The sequence below is a fragment of the Lampetra fluviatilis genome, chromosome 43, assembly GCF_964198595.1.
Source record: "Lampetra fluviatilis chromosome 43, kcLamFluv1.1, whole genome shotgun sequence".
NCBI lineage: Eukaryota > Metazoa > Chordata > Hyperoartia > Petromyzontiformes > Petromyzontidae > Lampetra > Lampetra fluviatilis.
Genome location: NC_136317.1, coordinates 7285754 through 7310405, shown reverse-complemented (window position 1 = coordinate 7310405; position 24652 = coordinate 7285754). Strand labels below are relative to the sequence as shown.

General features: G+C 52.5%; 1 protein-coding gene across 1 annotated transcript; it reads right to left on the bottom strand.

The window, feature by feature from the left end:
• Positions 1-699: 699 nt before the first annotated feature.
• On the bottom strand, positions 700-23214 carry CHRNB1 (cholinergic receptor nicotinic beta 1 subunit). The gene is made up of 11 exons (XM_078876227.1): positions 23082-23214; positions 21286-21431; positions 18817-18861; positions 16626-16735; positions 15234-15342; positions 13599-13746; positions 13094-13285; positions 11909-12132; positions 10375-10541; positions 2159-2297; positions 700-1208 (listed from the first exon to the last, which is right to left on the bottom strand). The coding sequence occupies exons 1-11, from the start codon at positions 23134-23136 to the stop codon at positions 1068-1070; spliced, it is 1476 nt and encodes a 491-aa protein (XP_078732353.1). The 5' UTR covers positions 23137-23214; the 3' UTR covers positions 700-1067.
• Positions 23215-24652: the final 1438 nt, after the last annotated feature.

The window sequence follows — 24652 nt, the reverse complement described above, 5'->3', positions numbered from 1 at the left end:
GGTGCATAACATACCGGTTCAAATTCCAATCCTAATAAACACGAGCCAAGTAATGTAAAACAATTAATTCAGTCGTAATATTTCTTGATTATTGAAGGGTGTGTATGCCACTGTGTAGCTACTACTAGTGTGACTATTCAAATACCAATTTAAAATAATTCTCACCAGGCCCCCACGGCGTAAACACGTGCCGTCTCCAACTCGCATCGTCCACTCTGCCTCTCTACAGGCCTCTCTGTGTATGTACCCATGAAGGATTATTGCCCAAGATGTTTCCTATTTTCTAAATTTGTCTTCTTTTAAGGCCACACTGAGTCGTTATTGACGAGCGTGTCGACTTGTCTTGTTATTTGTGCTTGTGCACCACTGCCAACGCAGCAGCATCATTAAATAAAATGTTTCATCTTTCAATCAGAGAGGGTTGTTTACACGTCTCTGTGTGTGTGTGGGGAGAGGTAGTATAGTGGTTAGCACGCCCTACTACGAACCCGGTGACCCGATTTCAATTCCTGCTCACGGAGAGACTCACCACTGTAGGAATATGGAATTTCCACCGACTGGCTCAGCAGGCCTGTAAATGGGAATGAGCATCAATGCCTCGATGCTCATGAGAGCCCATAAATCACTCTGGGAGCATTGATCTTAAAAGAGAACCCAATGTTACAATTTCAGTCACACATACTTTTTATTGGCTGCAAATGTGTTCCGATTTGTCACCTGGAAGACGATTAAACCCTCCGGTGTGTGCGTGCGCGTGCGTTCAAACTCACGCTGCATTCTCAACGGTGCGTACGCAACGTACGCCTGTGAGGCAGGCTGGGAGAAGGGCCGTATAGGCGGGCGTGCGTGCGTGCGATGGGGCCACGTGATCTGTTAAATTAGGGAAGGAGCCGCGAACATCGATGCGAGGGGAGCTGATAAAATACGAGAGTGAAGCTGGCTTCACTACTTAAGCATATTGGCACAAGAGGAAAGTGAAAACAAATGAGGAAATGTGCAGTGGACACCTACGGGCCATCTGCCCGTGGATGGTGACGATGGTGATGATGAAGCTGGTGCGCGTGCCCTCAAGGGAAGGGGTCGTTCGGGGTGATGTTGTAGCTGGCGTTGAAGAAGATCCCAAAGGTTCCCAGGGACGTGAGCAGTAAGAAGGTGATGAAGAAGATACGATCCACGACCATCGCCACAAACTGCCAGTCTTCCTTCAGCTGAAAAAAGACAAAGACCCCGCCCCCCATATAGCTATAACAGACTGTTGGGGCAAGTGGTGTTTGCGAGTAGCACCTATGAAGGCCGGCATGGCACAAGAGGTGGTGGGTGGCCAGCCCCAAGCCCGGCTGCCTTTGTCTCCCTCGTGGCCAAGTTTACACATCGCACCAGGTACTCAAGTAAGGCTGGGTTGACCTCGAGGAGTCCCAAGTCCAGTTCAGATATTCGTCACCGATGTTGGCCGTGAGCGGCCATTGAACTCGGGTCGCCAGGTTCCTAGCGCAGCGCGCTAACCGCTACACCACCGCTCCCCACGCTAAGCGCATGCACACAGAGAGCGATCGCCATCTCTCAAGGTCAGCTGCCAGATCTCTTCGCTTTCCCCTGAACCTCTGACCAACGGAGAAGCGCCGTGATCTACACAGCGCGTCCCCAGAATCTATCGGTGAGTTTTGTGTCAATAAGGCCGGCGTGTCGCGTATCAGTCTATTTTGTCGCCACGACGGGCGTATTAAAAATGTCTCCTGCACGATAGCCATGCCGTAGCCTGCACCCGCCCCCCCACCCAGTACCTCTGGGAGAGGGCGGTGCGTTGCGGTGCCAGGGCCGCGCTGGTGACACAGGGGGGCGCCGTGGTGGCGAGATGTCAACTACCTTGCTTGGTATACAGGAAGGCATGGGTTCGATCCCGACCCTGACGCCTGCTGTATATTTGGAGTTCGCGTCTCTCTCCCCGTAGTCGCGTAGATTCTTCTCTGATTTTTGCCTCCACATTTAGAATCCATGTGCGTTCAGAGTATTTGGCTGCTATAAATGTCCACGTAGTGTCGATAAGCCACGCGGTTGAGCTATCATTTGTGTTCGCCAGGTTGCCTCTGAAGAAAAGAGCTATATAACTCAGTGGGCCTTACCTGCTATAATAAAACATAGTCGATAGTTTTATTTTCACCTCGTCGAACTCCTTCTGATTGAGCATGTGCTCCGAAATGTAGTGCACGGCGTCCACCGCCGATTGCAGCTCCGGCGGCAGCACCACGTGGAGCTTGTCGGGCCCGGCAAGCTCCGAGGAGAACGGCGTCATTCCGAACCTGCGGCGGGGCACCAACGCTTGTCGTTCTTACGGGGCAGGAGGATCATCAACAAAGTGAAGGCGCTGCGGTCGTTCCACGGCAGGTAGGGGGCGATGTTGCCTCGCGCGTCTGTGAGCAGCAACATTGGACCCCCGGACGTTGGCACGTGATGGCCTACCCGTTTCATTTGACGTCACAGGGCCGTCCATAAATGACGTCACGCGATTTTGGACGATTTTTGACCCCCCCCCCCCTCGTCACACGGCGTCACAAAAAGTCAGACCCCCCCTCAAATATGACGTCACAAAGCTCTGCCCCCCCCCCACCCAGAAAATGAAACATGCTTCAAATCGCTTTAAACTATTGTCATTGTCGTGCGTATTTAATGTGGCGCTGCACTCTGATGTTGTAGGAAAAAATAATTGTAAAATATATATATTTAATTAAGTAGAACGTGTTGTCTATATTAGTTTAATGTTGCGCATTTTGATGTGACGTCACATTTCTCACCCCCTCCCCCCTCGTCACACAAATGTCTGACCGCCCCCCTCCCCCCCTAGGTGCGTGACGTTATGCATGTGTAGTGGTGGTATTGACGTGCGCCGACTGTGACAGTGATGGATCACGGGGCGGCGCGGGGTGCGGGGTTGGGCACGCGTTGTGGGCGTGGTGTGGACGCGCGCGCCGGGAGTGACAGATGACGGGGCGGCGCGGAGTGAGTGGTGAGGCACGATGAGATGTGGGAAAAGAGGATCGTAGCCAGCGCCCGGCGATTGGTCGAATAAGTGGGTGCTCGCAGCGACGTCCGCAGGTGGGGTATAAAGGGGGACGCGCGAGAGCACTCGGGGAGAGTTACCCAGTTGAAGACCCGAAGACGGAGCTGAAGACCTAGTGAAGCCGAGTAGCTCAGTGGCGTTAGTCGCCGAGTAGCTAAGTGGATGTTGGTCATCCGAGTAGCTCAGTGGCGTTAGTCGCCGAGTAGCTAAGTGGATGTTGGTCATCCGAGTAGCTCAGTGGGCGTTAGTCGCCAAGTAGCTAAGTGGGTGTTTGTCACCCGAGTACTCAGTGGATGTTGGTCATCCGGGTAGCTCAGTGGCGTTAGTCGCCAAGTAGCTAAGAGGATGTTGGTCATCCGAGTAGCTCAGTGGGCGTTAGTCGCCAAGTAGCTAAGTGGGTGTTTGTCACCCGAGTACTAAGTGGATGTTGGTCATCCGAGTAACTCAGTGGGCGTTAGTCGCCAAGTAGCTAAGTGGGTGTTTGTCACCCGAGTACTAAGTGGATGTTGGTCATCCGAGTAGCTCAGTGGGCGTTAGTCGCCAAGTAGCTAAGTGGGTGTTTGTCACCCGAGATACAAAGTAGGTGTTAGTCACCTGTAACCAAGTTTGATAAAATAAAGAGTGTGTTACCCGTGAAGTCGTCTCCCGTGGAGTTACTACATTACAACTGGCGTCAGAAGTAAACCTGTCTTCAAGAAGTATGGACACAAGGAAGACTACCCGTACCCACGAGCGAGGTCGGGATGACGACGGCGTACCGGGGACACCGACCTCGGGAGTAGAGGACGAGGAGTTGCCGCCGATGCAGCACTTCGCGGTGATGGCCGACGCTCCGCTTGCCTCCGACACCAGCCTCCAGGACGCGCACTCCCGGTTGGCGGAGTTGCTGCTCGCCGCCGCTGCAATCTTGGCCGAGATCTCCGTTCCAGCGGGCGAGAAAACGGCTGCGGGGTTGGAGGAAGGAGCGAGGCTGGCGGGATCCCGCCAAAAGGCGCTTCGCGCCAAAAGTCTGGAAGTTCCCGCCGTTTTTGAGGGGCCGCCATTGATTGGCGGGAAACACGGACGCCACGTGGCCGGACACCTCCGCGCAGCGCAGCCCACGTCATCAGAGCGCGCCGGAGCCCTCCATTTTGCGCCTGACAACCGAGCCGACATTTTACACAACTCCAGCGGAGCGCGGGAAAATCTCTCCGACGTCGACGACGATCGGGTCCTCCAGCAAAGATTGCCCGCGCTGTCGGCGTTCAAGGCGGATGGGGGCGACTGGGGAGCCTTCCAACGAAGGTTCCTCGCTCATCAGGAGATGTCGGGGTGGTCCGACACCACTGCCCTGCGTGCGTTGCCAGCGATGCTTGACGACGACGCGCTTGCAGCCTTCACATCTGCTGCAAGGTCGTCCCGCTCTACGCTCCAGGCCGCACTACACCTGATGGCGAAGGTGTTCGGGCCGCCCTCCACGTGTCGCCACCAGTTCTACGATCGGCGGAAGGTGGCTGGGGAAACGACGCTAGCCTACCGCACGGCACTACTCGCCTTGGCGGATGCGGCTTTTCCCCGCATGGATAAGGAGGGGAAGGACGCCATGGTGACGGAGCAGCTGCTGGTGTTGGCCCACGAGTTGGGGGTCCCCATCAACGTGGCAGACGAGATGGAGATCTGCTCCCTGGCGATCGCCACGAGCATTCACGCGTACGAGGTCCTCAAACGCAAGCCGGGGGTCGTCTGCAAATGGCCGGGGAACGCGGCACTGGCCGCCACGATCGCCGAACCTCAGCCAGCTGCGGTGCAGGAGCAGGCCTTCGCTGCATCGCGTCCGGGGGAGTGGAGAACGGGAGGTCGTTCGCCCACACGTTCGCCCCGCAAGCTGGAGCAACCGAAACCTACGACGTCCGTCGTCTGCTACAACTGCGGCCTTCGGGGTCACGTCGCAGCCGGGTGCCGGGCCCCGCGTCAGCGCGCCGCAGGACCACGTCGGGACGACGACCAGGGCCACAAGTCATCCCAACAAAACCCGGCAAGTCGCGGCACCTCACACGTTCGGTCCACAAACACGGCACATTCGGGTCGCCGCTTCGCGGTGGGGGGTTCGCGGCTGGGTGCCGGGGGTTCAATTCAGCGAGGGGGGTCCGTACGCGGCCCGCAAGCAGTCGAGTGGTCCGAATTGGCCCACAGGATCGTGGCTGCGTCAGCCGGGTCGTCCGTGGTAACGGGGTTCATTGACGGGGTTGAGGTCCGGGTGCTTGTTGACACGGGTGCGTCGGCCACCATCATCTCGGACCTTATTTATAACATTCTTCCCGTCCAAAGTAGACCCCTTCTGCCGGTAGACGTGCCATTTTATGCGGCGAATGGGGGATCCCTGGGGATCATCGGCCAGATTCGGGCGACTATTTGCATTTGTGACATTAAATTAGCGGGCCCTATTTTTGTATCATCATCGCTGGCCGTTCCCTGTTTGCTAGGTACGGACTTTTTGTCAAAAATGCCCATCAAAATTCTTATAGATCAGGCCTGCATAGAGCTTCCGTCAGGTCGGCGGGTTGCCTTCTTGTCGAGCCCTACCAAAGTGCGCACGGTTTGTGCGACGGTGCAGGCGCTGGCGACGCACACTGTACGGGTGCCCCCGGGATCGCAAATGTTAGTACCCCTTCGGTTCAGGAAGCCACTCGAGGTGGGTGCGGAGGCACAGGGGGTGCTGTTGGGGCCGTCAAACAGAGCCAGTAAGGGCCTCGACTTAGCGGTTGCTCAAACCATGGTGAGAGGGGACAGTGAGCCGTTCGTAATGGTCCTGAATACGGGGTCGCGGCCGGCCGTAATTGCGCAGGGAACGGTGCTGGCTCACGCCGCGCCGCTACCCGTTGAGGAACGGCTCGTGGCTCAAGCAGATTTCACTGTCAAGTCGCATCCTCAAAGTGATGAGGGGACTGAGTGGTTGGACTCGCTGTGTGCGGGTTCAGATAATTTGTCCGGGGTGCAATTGGGAGCATTGAGGGGTTTGCTCATCGAGTTTGCTGACGTGTTCAGCAAACATAAGTACGATATCGGCTGCACTGACCTGTTGCGCCACCACATAGCTACAGGGGACGCGGCCCCTATTCGTCAGAATCCCTTCCGGCTCAGCCCGGCCGAGAAGGAACATGTGCAATCGGCGGTTAATGATATGTTGGCGGCAGATATCATTTCGCCCTCTTCTAGTCCGTGGGGTGCTCCTATTGTCCTAGTAAAGAAACAGGACGGGTCCTTGCGGTTTTGTGTCGATTTCCGCCGCTTAAACAAAATCTCGATGGCGGATGCGTATCCGCTCCCCAGGATGGATGAGTCGCTGGATGCCTTGGCGGGAGCGCAGTTTTTTTCCACACTCGATCTGCTTTCTGGATTTTGGCAATTGCCACTCGATAACGAGTCTAAACCTAAAACTGCTTTCCGGACACCTGGGGGCCTATTTGAATTCAACCGTTTGCCCATGGGCTTACATTCCGCTCCCGCCACGTTCCAGAGACTCATGGAATTGGTTTTGTCGGGCCTCCAATGGGATACCTGTTTGATTTATCTTGACGATATTATCGTCTTTAGTCGGACTTTCGAGGAGCACCTCCAGCGACTGAGAGCGGTGTTCCTCAGGATGCGTTCCGCTAAGCTTAAATTTAAACCGGCTAAATGTTTTCTGCTTCGGGAATCGGTCAGGTATTTGGGCCATATCGTGAGTCGTTCAGGGATCTCGACGGACCCTGCTAAGACGCATTGCGTCAGCTCATGGCCAACGCCAACCTCGGTCACGGAGGTTCGTAGTTTCATTGGTTTTGCCTCCTATTACCGTCGTTTTGTCAAGCAATTTGCCACCATAGCCAAGCCCCTGCACGCTTTGACGGCTAAGGGTGTGAGGTTTCACTGGGGGGCGGAAGAGGAGGCTGCGTTCTGCTCCCTCCGTGACGCTTTGGTGCAGGCTCCCCCCTTGTGTTACCCCGATTTCACACAACCGTTTTTGCTTGACACGGACGCCAGCAATACGGGTATCGGGGGGGTGCTCTCACAGGTGGTAGGGGGGGTTGAACGGGTGGTCGCCTACGGTAGTAGGGTTCTTTCCCCCGCAGAACAACGCTATTGCGTAACTCGTCGTGAATTGTTAGCCATTGTGTTTTTTACACAGCAATTCAGGCCGTATCTTTACGGCCGTCATTTTACGGTCCGGACGGACCATGCGGCTCTACAATACGCTATGCGCGTGGCACAGCCATCGGGCCAATTGTCCCGATGGTTGGAGGTCCTTCAAGACTACCAATTCACGACGATTTACCGCAAGGGGTTGCGGCACTCAAACGCGGACGCCTTGTCGCGGTTGCCGCCGTGCACGGACTGCACATGTTTGTTGGGATCAGCGCGGTGCAAACCCCCGGTCGCCGGCACCCCGGGAGTTGCGCTCGCCGCCACTGACACCCCGGGAGAGGACGCCCCCACGGGGAGGGATTCGCTGTTGTCGTTGCCCCTCATTGAGTGGGGCCGCCTCCAGATGTCCGACAGCTCCCTACTTACGCTGCGTCGGAAAGTTGGCGCTCCCGAAGAAGGGGAGGCGCGGGTCGGTTCCTGGGTGTGCAGACAGGGCCTTTTGATGAGGTGGGACAACATGTCCCGGCGTCACGTGCTCGTTGTGCCTGTTGCTATGCGGGGTAGGGTTGTTCTGGCAGCTCATGAACGGCTCATGCATCTGGGTTTTCACAAAACGCTCGCCCTAATCCAGCGAGACTATTATTGGCCGGGGATGGGTAACGACGTGGCGAATATTCTTAAGGGATGCGTAGGGTGCGCAAAAAGGAAACCGCCACCATTGGCAGCTAATCCACCGCTGCAATCCATTCAGGTTTCGCGTATAAACGAATTGGTAGCGTTGGACATCTTGGGGCCCTTTCCGGTTACACCAAGGGGAAATAGGTTCCTGCTGGTTGGCGTGGAATACTTCACCCGATGGCCTATGGCATGGCCGCTCGCCAACCAGTCGGCTGCGGCGGTGGCGGACGCCTTTGTCCAGGGTTATGTGTTGGACAAGGGCGCCCCCGAACGCTTGCTGACGGATCAAGGGAAGAATTTTTCGAGCGTTTTGTTGCGCGAGGTGTGCGACCTGTTGGGTACAAAGAAAGTGCGTACTTCCCCCTACCACCCGCAGACTGACGGGATGGTTGAGCGTCTGAACAGGACGATTACGTCTATGTTGTGCCAACAGGTCTGCGACGATCAGGTTGATTGGGACTTACAGGTGCCGGGGGTACTCGCGGCCTATCGAATGGCCCCTCATGCGGCGACGGGGTTTTCCCCATTTTTTCTTATGTATGGGCGGGAGGCCGATCCGGCCATGGACGTCCAACTGGGGATTTCCCAGCCACGTGCAAAATCTAAATTGGCAGACCACATCAAATTTAATATCGCCAAATTGACTGAAGCGCGGGAGGCGGCAAGGTTGAATTCGCGGTCGCGGCAAATTGCAAACGAGAAATTGCATGAGCGGAGGGTGCATACGCATGATTGGAAACCAGGCGATAAGGCCTGGCTGCATTGTCCACATGCACCGTTGGCTACGTCCCCCAAGTTGTTGAGACCTTGGAGGGGACCGGTGGAAATTGTGCGGGTTGCACGACCCCAGAGTATACAGATTAAATGGGGGAAACGCCGTTGGTATGTGCACCCCTCCCGACTGAAGCCCTATGCGGCACCGTGTGACCCCGTTCTGTGCCGTGACGACCGGGCGTGTGATGTGACCGTCGACTCGGGGAGGGAGGTGTCGCAGGCTGCTCCTCACGTGTCTCCACCTGACCCACCCCCAGGTGCCTCGGGCTTGACGGCTGCTGACCGTCGAGAGCCTGAACCCCGGGGCACGCACGAGCCCTCGATGCCTGGCCGATGTCTTCCTGAACCGCCGGCACCACCGGACGTTCATACGCGTCTGGTGCCGTACGACGGACCGGCAAGGCGGACTCGGGCTAGGTCTCAACAATTTTCATGAAGACGGTTTTTTTGCTCTACACCGAGCTCGCCCGGTGTTCCCCTCTGCCGGGGTAATGTCCCGTTGTAGGGACGCTCGGAAGAAAAGGGGACACTGCACGAGTTGAAAGAAAAAAAAAAAAATTTTTCCATTTATTTTTTTTTGCATACACATTGCTATTGTCACTCGCCGGTTTGTATATATTGTTCTATTGTCGCGGTGGCATTGGTTGAGGGTTGCGGATGGTAGTGTTCGCGTCGTGTTGTGTTGTTAGCTTAGTTGTTGTGTTGTGTTACGGGGCACACAGGGGGGTTTGTATATTTTTATAGCAGCCGGGGCGGCTGCGAGCTATGTGGTAGGGGGTGATGTAGTGGTGGTATTGACGTGCGCCGACTGTGACAGTGATGGATCACGGGGCGGCGCGGGGTGCGGGGTTGGGCACGCGTTGTGGGCGTGGTGTGGACGCGCGCGCCGGGAGTGACAGATGACGGGGCGGCGCGGAGTGAGTGGTGAGGCACGATGAGATGTGGGAAAAGAGGATCGTAGCCAGCGCCCGGCGATTGGTCGAATAAGTGGGTGCTCGCAGCGACGTCCGCAGGTGGGGTATAAAGGGGGACGCGCGAGAGCACTCGGGGAGAGTTACCCAGTTGAAGACCCGAAGACGGAGCTGAAGACCTAGTGAAGCCGAGTAGCTCAGTGGCGTTAGTCGCCGAGTAGCTAAGTGGATGTTGGTCATCCGAGTAGCTCAGTGGCGTTAGTCGCCGAGTAGCTAAGTGGATGTTGGTCATCCGAGTAGCTCAGTGGGCGTTAGTCGCCAAGTAGCTAAGTGGGTGTTTGTCACCCGAGTACTCAGTGGATGTTGGTCATCCGGGTAGCTCAGTGGCGTTAGTCGCCAAGTAGCTAAGAGGATGTTGGTCATCCGAGTAGCTCAGTGGGCGTTAGTCGCCAAGTAGCTAAGTGGGTGTTTGTCACCCGAGTACTAAGTGGATGTTGGTCATCCGAGTAACTCAGTGGGCGTTAGTCGCCAAGTAGCTAAGTGGGTGTTTGTCACCCGAGTACTAAGTGGATGTTGGTCATCCGAGTAGCTCAGTGGGCGTTAGTCGCCAAGTAGCTAAGTGGGTGTTTGTCACCCGAGATACAAAGTAGGTGTTAGTCACCTGTAACCAAGTTTGATAAAATAAAGAGTGTGTTACCCGTGAAGTCGTCTCCCGTGGAGTTACTACATTACACATGGACGGCCCCTAATAACCGGGGTGGCCTGCCAGATTCAAACCGCGGACCTCCGCAAGGCGTGGCGAGGTGGGGCGGCTGTGCCCCACAGCTCCCCTTGCGCCGCCGCGCTACTCACGAGTGCGAGGTGGGCAGCAGCAGCAGCGCCTGGCTGGGCGGCGTGCGGATGAAGTACTCGTCGTGGCAGTGCTGCTGGTGCTGCGCCAGCACGGGGAGCTTCGGGGCGAGCTCCTCCTTCTTGGGACGTTCGATCCACAGGTACTTGGGCAGCGCGTGGATGAAAATCTGCAACGCCGCAACGGCAAAACGGGGCCGTCCATAAATGACTTCACGCGATTTTGGACGATTTTTTATCCCCCCCCCTTCGTCAGAGGGCGTCACAAAAAGTCGGACCCCCCCCCCTCAAATATGACGTCACAAGGTTCTGCCCCCCCCCCCCCCAAATATATAAAACATGCTTTAAATCGCTTTAAACTATTGCCATTGTAGTGCGTATTTAATGTGGCGCTGCACTCTGATGCTGTAGGAAAAAACATTTATTAAAAAGTCTATTTAATTAAGTAGAACGTGTTGTCTATATTTATTAAAAGTTGCGCATTTTGATGTGACGTCACATTTCTCAACCCCCCCCCCCCTCGTCACACATCATCACAAATGTCTGACCCTCCCTACCCCCCAGGTGCGTGACGTCATTTATGGACGGCCCCAAAGGCGGCCACGGACACCACACGCACACACGCACGTGGTTACGTGGCGAAGTGGGGGGGGCGCCACGGTGGCTTGGAGATGTTATCTCCCTCGCCTGGTGTGCAGGAGGCCGTGGGTACGATACCGACCCTGACGTCTGCTGCTGTATATTTGGAGTTAACGTGTCTCTCTCCCCGTGGTCACGTGGATTTTTCTCTGGGTCCTCCGGTTTTTCCCTCCACATTTAGAAACGTGCGTTTAGAGTATTTGGCTGCTATACATTTCCACACAACAAGCCACTTCATTGAGCTATAATTTATAGCCAGGTCGCTTCTGAAAGAGAGCTACATAGCTCAGTGGGCCTTACCTGGTAAAATAAAAAATTGTTTCGTTTTGTAGTTTAAGTTAGCCAAGATTCGCAATGGCCAATCAAAATCCCCCGTTGGAGCCGGGCAGTGGTGGGTCTACATTGCTGCACATGGCTTGCCTGTAATCCTCCAGCACTGAGAAGGCAGAAGCGAGGGTTGGTGGATCATCTTACAAATGTTGTGAAACTCCGTACTACCCGTGGGCATCGAGGAGGTGCGGTGCCCTGGCTTTGCCAGGTGAAGATGACACAACAAAGTGTGGACTCCACCTGTTCTGTTAGGATGGGAAAGTGTTTCTCTCTCACACGTGTGGATTTTCTCCGGGTGCTCTGGTTTCCTCCCATAAGTAAACACTCATTCATTGGCCGATAACACCTTGATCAATAGAGAAATACAGAGCCTGTGTAATTGTTGGTAGCACCAGCTCTCCGCGTGGCTGCTGCCTTCCCGCTCGTCTTCGGCTCCTCCTCGCGCGTCTGAGTCATCCTCTCTCTCTGAGAGTGAGCGACTTACTTGGCATCTGTGCCGATGACTCTGGTGGTGGTAGCGATTGTGGTAGTGGTGGTGGTGGTTGTGGTGACATTGGTAAGCTCTCACCCGGCGGACCCAGTAGGGCATGATGTGCGTGGCCGGCGATCGGAAGTGCAGGTTGAGCACGATGACGGTGAGGATGACGCAGGCCGTGACGATCACCATGGTGAACATGAGGTAGTTGACGATCACGGGGACCCCGAGGGACGTCTCTGGAACCTTGTCGGCCAGCAGCAGCAGAAACACGGTGAGGGCCAGTAGCACGGAGATGCACAGCCCCATCTTCTCACCTGCAGGATATAAACAGGTGACGTTTCATGTGAAGGGTCGATGGGCTGCCATGCGAGTCAACATCGCAACCAGGACTTGAACTCGCAACTTTGTGACTGCGAGTCGCTCTGCCGCTGTGCCACGTGGCCAGTCAAAGCCAACTTTTGGCGCTACGGTGGCTAGGAGATGTCAGGGGCCGTCCATAAATGACGTCACGCGATTTTGGACGATTTTTGACCCCCACCCCCCTTCGTCACACGGCGTCGCAAAAAGTCAGACCCCTCCCCCTCAAATATGACGTCACAAAGCTCTGACCCCCCCCCCCCCCCAAATAGAACATGCTTCAAATCGCTTTAAACTATTGTCATTGTAGTGCGTATTTAATGTGGCGCTGTACTCTGATGTTGTAGGAGAAAACATTTATTAAAAAGTCTATTTAATTAAATAGAACGTGTTGTCTATATTTATTTAAAATTGTGCATTTTGATGTGACATCACATTTCTCAACCCCCCCCCCCCCCCCATCGTCACACATCGTCACAAATGTCAACATTACGTATTTAATGTATTTGGATGCTATAAATTTCCACGAATTAAGCAATTTTGTTGAGCTATCATTTGTGGCCAAGTCGCTACTGAAAAATAAGTTAGCTCAGTGGGATTTAGCTGGTTCGATAAAAATGTGTTTAGTGTTATTTGTATTTTTTTAAAGTAATTTGTTTAACTTTCCTATACTTTGCACTCCTATCGTGTTTTTGCATTGTTTGTTGTTGTAACGTTCTGACTCGCCCCCTTACGAGACATCTGTGAAAAAGAGCCTTATAGCCCATCGGATTCCTCCAGTATAATAAAATATTCTGATTCTGTTTTTGTAATGCGAGCACCGCCCACCGAAGGGGATCGCAAATTCCCGCGGGTGTCACAGGCCAGAGGTCGCGTTGCGCCCAGACCACGGCCCTGTCCAGGGGCGGCTCGCCTCACCTGCATCCGGGGGCAGGTAGAAGGTGAAGACGGCACAAATGGTGATGAGGATGCAGGGCACGACGATGTTGATGATGTAGAACAGGGGCTTCCTCTCCATGATGAGGTAGAAGGTGATGTCTTGGTACAGAGGGTCCCTGGGGTTGGTGTTCTTGCGCGATGGTTTGTGCTTGATTTGCCACTCGCCGCTCACTGGGCACGCCCGGACACAAGGGGCAGGGCACGCACACGGGCAGATGTCACCTGCCGTGCCCGCTGCGGGACAGCGCCGACTCCGGGATCGCGCCGACTGCGAGACCGCTCCCCGCTGCGGGACCGCTCCCGCTGTGGGATGGTGCTGACTGTGGGACCATGCCCACTGTATCCTTCACTTAATGGCACCGGCCAGTGCGAAGTTCTTAGCAGAGCCACGGAAGCCGCGTGGCCGCGTCCGATGCCGAGGACAGTGCAGGCTGTTGTGGAGCCGCTGTCGTTTGTGGAGGTGTACGGTTTGCACCGGCGGTACCTGGGAAGGTGCTCTCGTCGATGATGATGTGCCTGATCTCCTGTCTGTGCTCGTCGAGCGCATACTCCAGGTTGATCTCCGAGGTGTCATACGTGAACGACTGAAAGACCATGGAGCAGTTCTGCCAATCGAAGGGGAAGTACTTCACCTGCAGGATGCAACCGTCAAACGTCTGAGTGTCGAGATCGTTTGATTTGTCACGTGAGATGATGATCCCGTTCGCCAGTCACCCGACTATTTTACACGGGGGATCCATGGTGCGTTAGCGACAAAAAACACGTATTTTTTGCAGAGAATGAGTAACAGAGTCGTTCAGGAATAATGCACACCTAACAACGAAATACTATGCATGCAAATTGAAAAAAACAGTGCAACTTTTTCTGGTGCCAGAGGCAAAAAGAAGTTAGGTACAAGGGCAAGTGCTGTGTTTTTGTCTAATAGGCACATAAAGAGAAGGAGTGAAGGGAGAGAGCCAAGTTGTAGATAAGAAGCAAGAATATTCCAGAAACGTGGAGCAGCAATGCGGAAATACTCTTCATATCAGAGCCACGGCCTCCACCGCTAGGAACGGGTACACCAAGGCCGTAGCCATGGAGTCAACATTGGGGGGGACCAAATCTTGCAAGGGGTCTGGGGGTCCCCCCCAGAAAAAAATCTAAATTTGAAAACTCATTTCCTGCCTAATATATAAAAAAATTCACTAACACATAGGATGGACTTAATATTTATTTTTTACAATAATGTATAATAATGTATTGTATTACATTTCTGTTTTTTCTTTTTTACCTTTTCTTGTTTCATTGTATGTAATGGCAAAGATTCGGGATTAATAAAGTACAACCATAACTACGATCATATAAACAGAAATCTATTTTATAGCAATATATTAGGGGGGACATTTTGAGCATATTTGAATATTGGGGGGGATGTGTCCCCCCCAATATATATTACAATTACGGCCTTGGGGTACACCAAATAGCACACACACAGCTAAACATTATCATTGAGCGTCGTCATAGTGGAGAATACAAATCACAAATAGATAAGACGATACGTCTCCTTCACGTGTACGACTCTCCACTTAAAATTATTTTTGTTAACCAGGTAAAGCGCACTGAGCTTTCTGCTCAGAGGCGACCTGGCCACACATAGGAGCTCATCACAGTGCCTCATATCATCACCACACCTGGGAATTTATTGTAGGCAGCCAAATAATAAAAACGCATGTTTCTAAATGTGGAGGGCAAAACTGGAGCAACTTGGAGAACAATCCACTCGCAAACTCCAAATATACAGCCATGATGTCCCTGCGTGTACGGTAGCTGTATCCCTGCGTGTACATTAGCGGTGTCCCTGCGTGTACGGTAACCGTGCCCTTGATTGTATGGTAGCCGTGTCCCTGCGTGTACGTTAGCGGTGTCCCTGCGTGTACGTTAGCGGTGTCCCTGCGTGTATAGTAGCCGTATCGCTGCGCGTACGTTAGCGGTGTGCCTGCGAGTATGGTAGCCGCGTCCCTGTGTGTATGTTGGCGGTGTCGCTGCGTGTATGGTAGCCGTGTCCTTGCGTGTACATTAGCGGTGTCCCTGCGTGTTCAGTAGCCGTATCCCTGCGTGTACGGTAGCCGTGTCCCTGTACCTGCATGCCGCACGAGCTGCGGTAGATGGACGGGGGGACCCACCGCACGGCGCCCGTGTAGTCCACCAGCACGTGCACGTAGAGCCCGAAGTCAAAGTTGCCGTCGTTACTGCGAAGGGCGACAGCGCATGCACCGAGTAGCCAGGGCGGCCGCTTGCTGACCCCCCCGTAATTGTGCGGGGGGGGGGGGGGGCAGGCCGTGCAGTCGTGTGGAACCAAATCATCGCTGCCGCGGGGTCAAGCCCGCGATCGTGCTCGAATGCAACTCAATCATCCTCACATCTTCTGCTCTCTTCATCCAATTGTTAAAATTGTGTTTGATTCTGGTTGGGCTGCGCATTCTCACCCTGAAAAGTAAACTAAACTAAGACTATTGTTTATTTTACCAGGTAAAGCCCACTGAGCTATGTAGCTCTTTTTCAGAAGCGACCTGGCCACAAATAATAGCTGAACGAAGCGGCTTATCGCGTGGAAATGTACAGCAGCCAAATACTCTAAACGCGTGACGTTAATTCTAAATGTGGAATGAAAAAATCGTAGGACTCGGAGAAAAATCCATGCAACCACAGGGAGAACACACAAACTCCAAATGTACAGCAGGCATCAGGGTCGGGATCGAACCCACGACCTCCTCCATACCATGCGGGGTGGTTAACATCTCGCCACCGTGGCACCCTTTAACCCTCCACCACCCAGCGAGAGAGCTGTCTCGTGGGACTTTAGCTGACGATGAGTTCACTGGGCATGCGTCGGCTCCCCCTGCCTATGAACCTCTCCCCTTCTCTTCCCCCGCGCGGCTGCCGATCACACCCAACATCATCAGGTGCCAACAGCAGTGCAGCTCTCCTTGTGTGGCATGTTTGGGGCCGTCCATAAATGACGTCACGCGATTTTGGACGATTTTTAACACCCCCCTCCCCTCGTCACACGGCGTCACAAAAAGTCAGACCTCTCCTTCAAATATGACGTAACAAAGCTCTGCCCCACCTCCCCCCCAAAAATAAAACATGCTTCAAATCACTTTAAACTATTGTAATTGTAGTGCATATTTAATGTGCCGCTGCATGTTGTAGGAGAAAATATTTATTAAAAAGTGTATTTAATTAAGTAGAACGTGTTTATGTTTATTTAAAGTTGCGCATTTTGATGTGACGTCACATTTCTCCTACCCCCCCCCCCCCCTTGTCACACATCGTCACAAATGTCTGCCCCCCCCCAGGTGCTTTACGTCATTCATGGACGGCCCCTAAGCCAATTCGTCACGCTATCATTTGTGGCCTGGTCGCTTCTGAAAAAGAGCTATATAGCTCAGTGGGCCTTCCCTGGTCAATCAAATGAAAAGTAGTTTAGTTTAGAGCAGCGGAACTGGGCTGTGCGAAGTGAAGCACGTACTTGTTAGACAGAGCGATGTCCGGGAGCCAGATGCGCTTCGGAGACAGACGGATGGACCTCAGGTTGTCGTAGTTTCTTGGGTCCCAGGACAAGCGAGGGTCTTCCCAAGACTAACCGATCAGACGCGAGAGTCACTGCTGAACGTCATCATAGCAGGGCAAGTGAGCGCCACGGTGTTGTGGAGGTTGTTTTCAAGTTTCATTTATTAGGTATAGCCCTGTGAGCCATGCGGCTCTTGAGTCGGGTGCAACCGCAACAAACAAAATATGAACAGAGGACATCTTAAAGCGACGACGCCCAACAGAAACATCCTGGAATATACCAGCAAATCTTCCAGAAAAAAAAAGTATTACAACGCTGTGTGCAAAAATCCCAGTGTGATGCAAGTCAAATAATAGCAACCATAAGACAATTTAGATTAAAGTTATGAGGCCAACTCCGCACTTCCGCAAGAAACATGGCTTGTGGGTTCGATCCCAACCCTGAAGCCTGCTGTATATTTGGCGTTTGCGCGTCTCTCCCTGTGGTCGTGTCGATTTTTCTCCGGGTCCTCCGGTTTTCCCTCCACATTTAGAAACATAAGTGTGGAGTAATTGGCTGCTCTACATTTCCATGCGATAAGCCATTTCGTTGAGCTATCATTTGTGGCCAGGTCGCTTCGGAAAAAGAGTATTATAGCTCAGTGGGCCTGACCTGGTCAAATAAAAAATAGTCTATAGTTTATATTTTACCAAAAGAGGGAAATGTCAGCCAAAATTTGGAACAATATTGTACAAAGCAAGTTATGCGTTTGTTGCCAATGTTTTGGCAGAGAAAAGGCTGCGTTTAGTGTACACATTAACAACACAGACCTTGCACTCACGTAATCCACTGTGGCCTTCTGTAGGCTACTCATGTTTAAAGGGTACGTTTCAGGATTTGTGAGCCACATTTAAAACATTGCACTGCATCCATTGGACATTCAGCAGCAATTACAAACGTGATTTTAATCAAGTGTGTGAATAGGTCACTGGTTCAGTAATCTACAACACGCGCGCAGAAGTGGGTATTAGCCTGTGCTATATCTGCAACGTTCAGAGTGTGTGTGCATGATTATAATCATGGCATAATTATGCGATTAATGTCATTTGAAATTGAAAGACTGAAGACAAATTTTGATTTAAAGCTTTCGTGACTGCAGGGATTCATATTATTGGTTCTTTCGGTAAAGTCACGTGGAAGGGAAACAATTAAATAATAAAAATAGAAAGCAATAAAATTATCACGACGTTTCGACTGCAACACAAGCAATCATCATCAGGTGTGAAATCCACAGAAGAAGATTTTATTGTTTTATATTTCTTTATTTTATTGTTTCCCTTCTATGTGACTTTACCGAAAGAACCAAGAAGACTGAAGACAGTTGTGCAGAAGTACATCCAGTGCAGTAACAGTGCTTGGGCACGGATTTCAGACTGGCTGGAGAAAATGACTAACAATGTCTTATTCGTACACTGCGTCATTCGTGGCAAACGCATATCAAGACGCCGGTGTGGTAGAACTTGTAATGTGGCGTTGGGTGGGGTGGGGGGTTCGCAAGGAGACGCCACCGCCACCAGAGTAAACCACGGACGGGAGCTTGGGGAAGGCGGCCAGAACCGGCGCGACCAACAATTATCCGAGTTCTGTGGTCCAATATTGAGATGCATGGCCAACTTCCATTTACGAGTGGCAGGAAATTGGAGCACCCGGAGAATGAATTCATCTAAGATGTATACCGCTCAACCATATTCAGCAAAAAAAATCGGAGACGGATGCGTGGACGGCAGAGAGAAAAATTCAACAAAATTAAAACTCTACAGAAGAGAACAAAAATGTTCCTAGTCCATTCTTAAAAGCACCAACTGTTACGGCTGAGCAGACTTCATTTGTCAGCGACTGTTCCAGACACCGTGGGGGGCTGCAGATGAACAGCTCCGTTCTGCTGTTCAAAGCCGAGTGGATTTCACGTGCAGACAACGATCGCGACATGTCGGGGTGGGGGGAGAGGGGGTAAGACTCAATCCCCAGACCGATGGGATTACGGGTGGACATTATTCCCACTTGCTGTGCTGCCATCAAACCCTGCCAATAAACCAGGAGATTGTGACCTCGACGCCCTTCTGGCGTGCGATCATCCTCGGACATGAGTGTGGGAGGCCGAGGCTCTCACCATGTCCATGTAGACGCTGGTGGTCAGCTCCTCCTTCTTCTCGTTCTGCAACGAGTCCACGCGGGTACAAGCAGCTTGCGTCAACGCCTCCGTGCAACTCCATTTTTGGGGTCAGATGGCGCCAGTACAATGTGTGTCGTACGCCCTGCTCCACCCGACATAATCGAGGTGCAACGTTTCTAAGGGACCATTTTGCGAGTTTTAAAACGATGACAAACAGAACAGGCGTTACCCTTTCTGGCAATAAAGCAGGTGCTAAGATGTTCAAAACACCTATTTCAGGAAGAGATCGCGTGAATATACATGTGTCGTTAACCAACCACCAGCCGACACAGACAATTAGTAAGGTTTGTCACGTAAACAAAAGCAACTGTTAATGTTGTGCGTTTACTCTCCAACACACCGGTTACTGCTGAATAATCACTGCTGAATAATCATTAAGCAGTTTTAAGTTGAATCTACAAACTCACCTTTTGAAACTTGCTTTTACTTAAGATTATTTTATAGTGTTATTTTTTTATATGCCTTCAATAGTAATTGATTATAATGCAAGTTTGACTTGTATGGAATTTGCTTATATTCTTCTTGTGATTTAGTCTATAAACAATGTTTTTTTTTATCTGTACAGCACTTTGAATGGCATCCTTTGCACGAAATACAGTAGTGCTATATAAATAAAGACTTGATTGATTGAACTAATAACTAATTGGCACATTTGTTTATGTGACAAACCTTACTAATTGGCTGTGTCGGGTGGTGGCGGGCTAACGACACACATATATACGTGATCTAACCAACCCCCCCCCCCCCCCACTATATTATAAGATGAAAACTTTATTAACGGGCTTATCACGTGGAGGAGGGTGAACAACACACATTTTACCTACACGATCTCAGCGAAAAATCTATCACAAATCACGTTAATAGTTACGAAAGCCCACGTGTAAAATCACCGTACAACATCCCGATGACAGTGATACATTAGCAGGCAAGGCCAAACGATCACCCATGCTCAAAGGTCTGAAACGAGGATCGCGAGGATGCGAGAGATGGGCTTGTGTACAGGTGATGTTTTCATCGCAGAGACTGAGAGAGATGGAGGAAGCTTCAGGAAGCCTGAAGTTCCTGGCCACGATGAGAGGGCTTTAGGAGAGAGAGAGAGAGAGTTTATGCCATGTTGCTGTTCCTCCTCCGCTGAAGCAACACAGAATACAGTGGTTGACTATAAAGTCCATAGTTTGTATGTATGTTGAACTTTGTTTGCACCGTACGTAGCCAACCGTGCTCATCAGAGGTGCGGGGATTGGATTGCATAGCCACAATCGCACTACCTGTGGATTAAATGTTTCACGTATGGCGGAGAAGATGTGTACATCATCCTGTTGATGTGCTGATGCGGTTGATGGTTCCACCACCGGTGTCTTCCAGGAGGAGGAATGTGAAAGCCGGGAGGTGCGATGATGTTTGGGTCAGGGGCGGTTTCTTCATTAGGGCGATTGGGCGACGCACCACCAATGTCATTCAACCACAGAGTCACGCTAGCCGTCACTGTGCCTCTGGATATAGTCCAATCAGCGTCATGCTACGTTCTGTGGAGTACCGCCTCTTTTTGGGCGATTTCCCTCCAGCTGAGAATCGCCCCGAGTGGTCCCATAGACTTACATTCAAAGATGTTTTTTTCGAACGGGGGCGCTGCAATGCATTCTCTATGGCTTCCGGGAGGGCTCGCCCTAACGTGCTTACGTCATCATACGTAAGCACGTTTCATCCAACAATATAATTTGTCGCCACCTAGTGGAATCTTTAATAAAAGAAACTTGAGTGGTTTGTTTTAATAGTGAGTATAGAAACAAACAAGATGTATTGTAAGAGTCACTTTATTTTTCATTAATATTAAAGAAGTGAAGTTGCCTTTACATGCTTAAGCTGTTAATTTATCCATTGCATGGGTGGACCTTATCCTTATCAATCATCCAGACATTTGCCCCCCCTGAGAGATTTAGCAGGAGCCGCCACTGGTTTGGGTCTCATGAGGTGGCGACTCTATGACTAACACGCAAACACATTCCTGCGGAGGGAGCTGGTAGGAACGTTGGGTTGCTCGGTCAATGGCCAGGGTCAACGGCGGCGTGGTGTATTCCGCAAATATGCCCGACTGTGAGGGCGGGTACAAGCCGGCGTGAGTAGGTTAAACGTTGAGTTTTATAAGGGCACCACGGGGTGACCAGCCCCTCCCCACCCAGCCCCACCCCTCCCACCCTCCACCTTCCCCACCCAGCCCCTCCCAACCCTCCCCACCCAGCCCCTCCCCACCCTCCCCTCCCCACCCAGCCCCACCCTCCCCACCCAGCCGCTCCCCACCCTCCCCTCCCCACCCAGCCCCTCCTTCCCCTGTGGGCTGGTGTAACCAGGAGGTTCCTACCAGTAATATTCGTCATACCAGGCTAATGAGCTGTAAGAGCGTCATACCAGGCTGATGAGTTGCGAGAGCGTCATTCCGAGGCGCACGGTGACGCGACCCGTGGCGGTCCATGCGGGCCGCACCAGGGTCTTGTACTGCTGCGCCACGAACAGGTCCTTGAGCAGATTCTCCTCTGCCTGCAGGCCGCCCACTCCTGCAGAGCAACATTTGTTCAGAGGGCTCTTGGCCGACAAGCAGTTGCCATGCTAATGAGACACTGAACTTCATAATAAACGTTTTTGGGTTAGATCGCGTTATTTATAAATGTGTCGTAACCCTCCACCACCCGACACGGCCAATCAACAAAAAAGTGTCACGTTGACAAAGGACAAATAGTTCACTACTTTAGCCCACCGGTGTGTTGAAGAGTGAATCCACAACATTTACAATTTTGAGTACTGTACTGCCCAGTATAAACCCATTGACTGCGGCATCTCTCTCACTTTAGTACAATTTCTTGCTGTGGTTGTCACACCTGATGATGATTGCTTGTGTTGCAATCGAAACGTCGTGATTCAATTTATTTATTTCAATGTTTGTTTCACCTACGTGACTTTACCGAAAGAACCAAAGAGTATGGATCCTTGCAGTCACGAAAACTTAAAATCCAGAACACTTTTAATGTTCATATATTTCTCCATCCTACATGTGGGTGTCCACATCGCGTCGGTTTCTTTCTCAGCACCGCCTGCATCATCACCAGTTTGCCTTCTTCTACATGCAAACTTATCTCACTTCTACGTTGGTCACTCTTTGTAGTCCAGCTTAGATGCAGCAGCAGCAGCAGCAGCCTTCTGTAGCAATACATTTCGAGTGCCGATAAATAAACACACGGGGTTATATATTGCCGTGTATACAGAGCACGTGCATTAGAGGCGAGGGATCACGGCATGGATGAGTGTGGCGGCGTGCACGAGTTGGGAACCTGGGCGAGTGAAGCGGGGAGAGGAACGCGCTGGGCTGGCGCCAGAGGTCGCAAACGGGTTTTGATTCCTTACCCGTACCCGTACCCGGCCGCACCAGGGTCGCAAATGGGTACCCGTACCCGGCCTTTCCCTACCCGTACCCGTACCCTACCCGAAATGAGTGACAAACGGTTACTCACCAGTGACTCACGGCCTACCCGTACCCGGCCGCACCAGGGTCGCAAACGGCTACCCGAACCCATACCCGGCTCGGTACGGGTAGCCGGGTATCGGGTAGGGTACGGGTATCGGGTACCCGGTTGCGACCTCTGGCTGGCACTGCCCTGCGAGCCGCACTCTCATCAACGCGCGCTCCGGATACCTCGCGGCTCCGGGAGTTTCGGTGGCGATACGAAGCCGGCCACATGAGTTTGATTACCGCTCGCGGCTAAGATATGGTGCGATCTCTCCCTGAAACTCCGATTAGCGCGGTTGGCGACATACCGTGCGAAAGAAGTTCATCGCGCAGTCGCATAGATGACATTGACGCTGGTACAGGGCTATCTTTCTTCTAAATTGGCGAATATCGAAATGCATTGAACACGTACGGGCCTGGATTCGACTGCTGTAGTGCCCAGCAGATGAACATGACACCCCCACGCGCGTGTTCAATGTTGTCGGCTTTTGAACAAGTATCGGGAATCGAAAACAGCAGCAGCAGCAGCAACAACTAAACTTCATAGAATGTCCACAAGCCCGGCCAAATCTGGCCCGAGGGCCACACTCGAGAGAGCGAGAGACGAAGCAGTCCCGGCCCCACCTCCCCTCCCGTGTCTCGGACTCGACTCATCCACGCGGTTTCGGGGGTGGCTCACGGAGCCCCGGGGACGCTCGGGCACCTTCAAGCGACGTGAAGACGACGAGGAGGACCCACGCTCTCTGGCTGGTGGCCATGGCTGCGTCGTGTTTGGTGTCTCGTGGGCCTCTCGCCGGAGCTCGCTATGGCGAGCCTGCTCTTATCGCTGCCCTCGTCGCTGCTGTTGTCGTCTGCCGCGGGCTGTGGAGAGGAGGGAACTTTGTTGATCTATTTTTGGCCGCTGCGATTTTTGCCGGACGCGGCGTGAACCAGCCATGTAGCTCGTGTTGCAGGCGAGCCGCAGCAGCTGTCACTTCGTAACAAAGACAAAGATGCCCCCCCCCCCGTATAGCCAGCGAAGGACTGCTGGGGCAAGTGCTGTTAGCGAGCACCCTGAGTGAAGGTCGACACGAAGCCGCACAAAGGGGGTGGGGTGGCCCAGCAACAACGCACGGCCACCTTTGTCTCCCCAGTGCTGATGGCTTTTTTTTGAACACACAGCCCCAGAAACTGAACCGGCCCTCTGAAGGAGTCCCAGGACCGGTTCTGATATTCGCCGCTTGCAATAATTATATCAGTCAGCGAGAGCTGGGAATCGAACTTGGGTCGGTGGGGCGGGCTCGGAGCGCGTCCGTGCGCTCATCCACAGCCCCAGAAGCCGCGCGGGCTCCATTCTCGGCTACTCGTCGTTCGGTGCATATTGAGAGAGCCGGGTGAGAGAGTGAGAGAGAGAGCCGGGGGAGAGAGAGCCGGGAGAGAGAGCGAGAGAGCCGGGTGAGAGAGTGAGAGAGAGAGAGAGCAGACGACACCGACTCCCTCTCCCCTCTCCTGTCCCGTTATATGATGCTGGGAGCGCAGTGTGTCTGTGCTGTGACTCACGGAGAGTCATAAGACACGGGTCGGAAACCAAGATAACAACAGGAGACGTTCGTTTTCGAGTTTGGTAAATAAAAAAAATAACTCGTTATTAAAAAGAGCCTGCAATGCGTGTGAAGACGCAGACTGCCGACTCCTGGTCCAGCAAGCAGCAAGACACAATATAGTTTTTTTGGGGTTAGATCGCGTAAATATAAATGTGTTGTTAAACCCGCCGCCACCCGATACAGCCAATTGGAAAGGTTTGTCACGGAAACAGAACGTGGCCAATTCGTCACACCGGTGTGTTGGAGAGCAAATCCACAACATTTACAACCCGAGTACGACGTTTCGCCAGTAGTTACAAATAGCTTCATCAGGCGACAGCCAGATTTGTGGAGAAATCATTCTGTTTCGTCCCTTAAATATGATGGAAGTGACGACCTCGCGCATCCACTCAGCCACCTACCCATCTACGGCACTGCAGGGCACAACACCCACTCATCACCAGTGTAACCGCAGATACCAACGCGTCTCTTTCTGCGTTTTCCTTCGCACTGATCCACTTTGGAATCCCCTCCCATCGCCTCTTCCCCAAGCTCTTAAATCCTTGCTCAATTCAAGAAACGTGGCACACTTATCTACTGCAACTTTAAAACAGTCGTGCTGTTTGTTGCTGGCTGCTTGGCGTTTTGGGGCCTTTGGGCCTCTTTGCAGCAAGAACAATAATAATACAAAAGTCAAACATGTTTGTGAGAT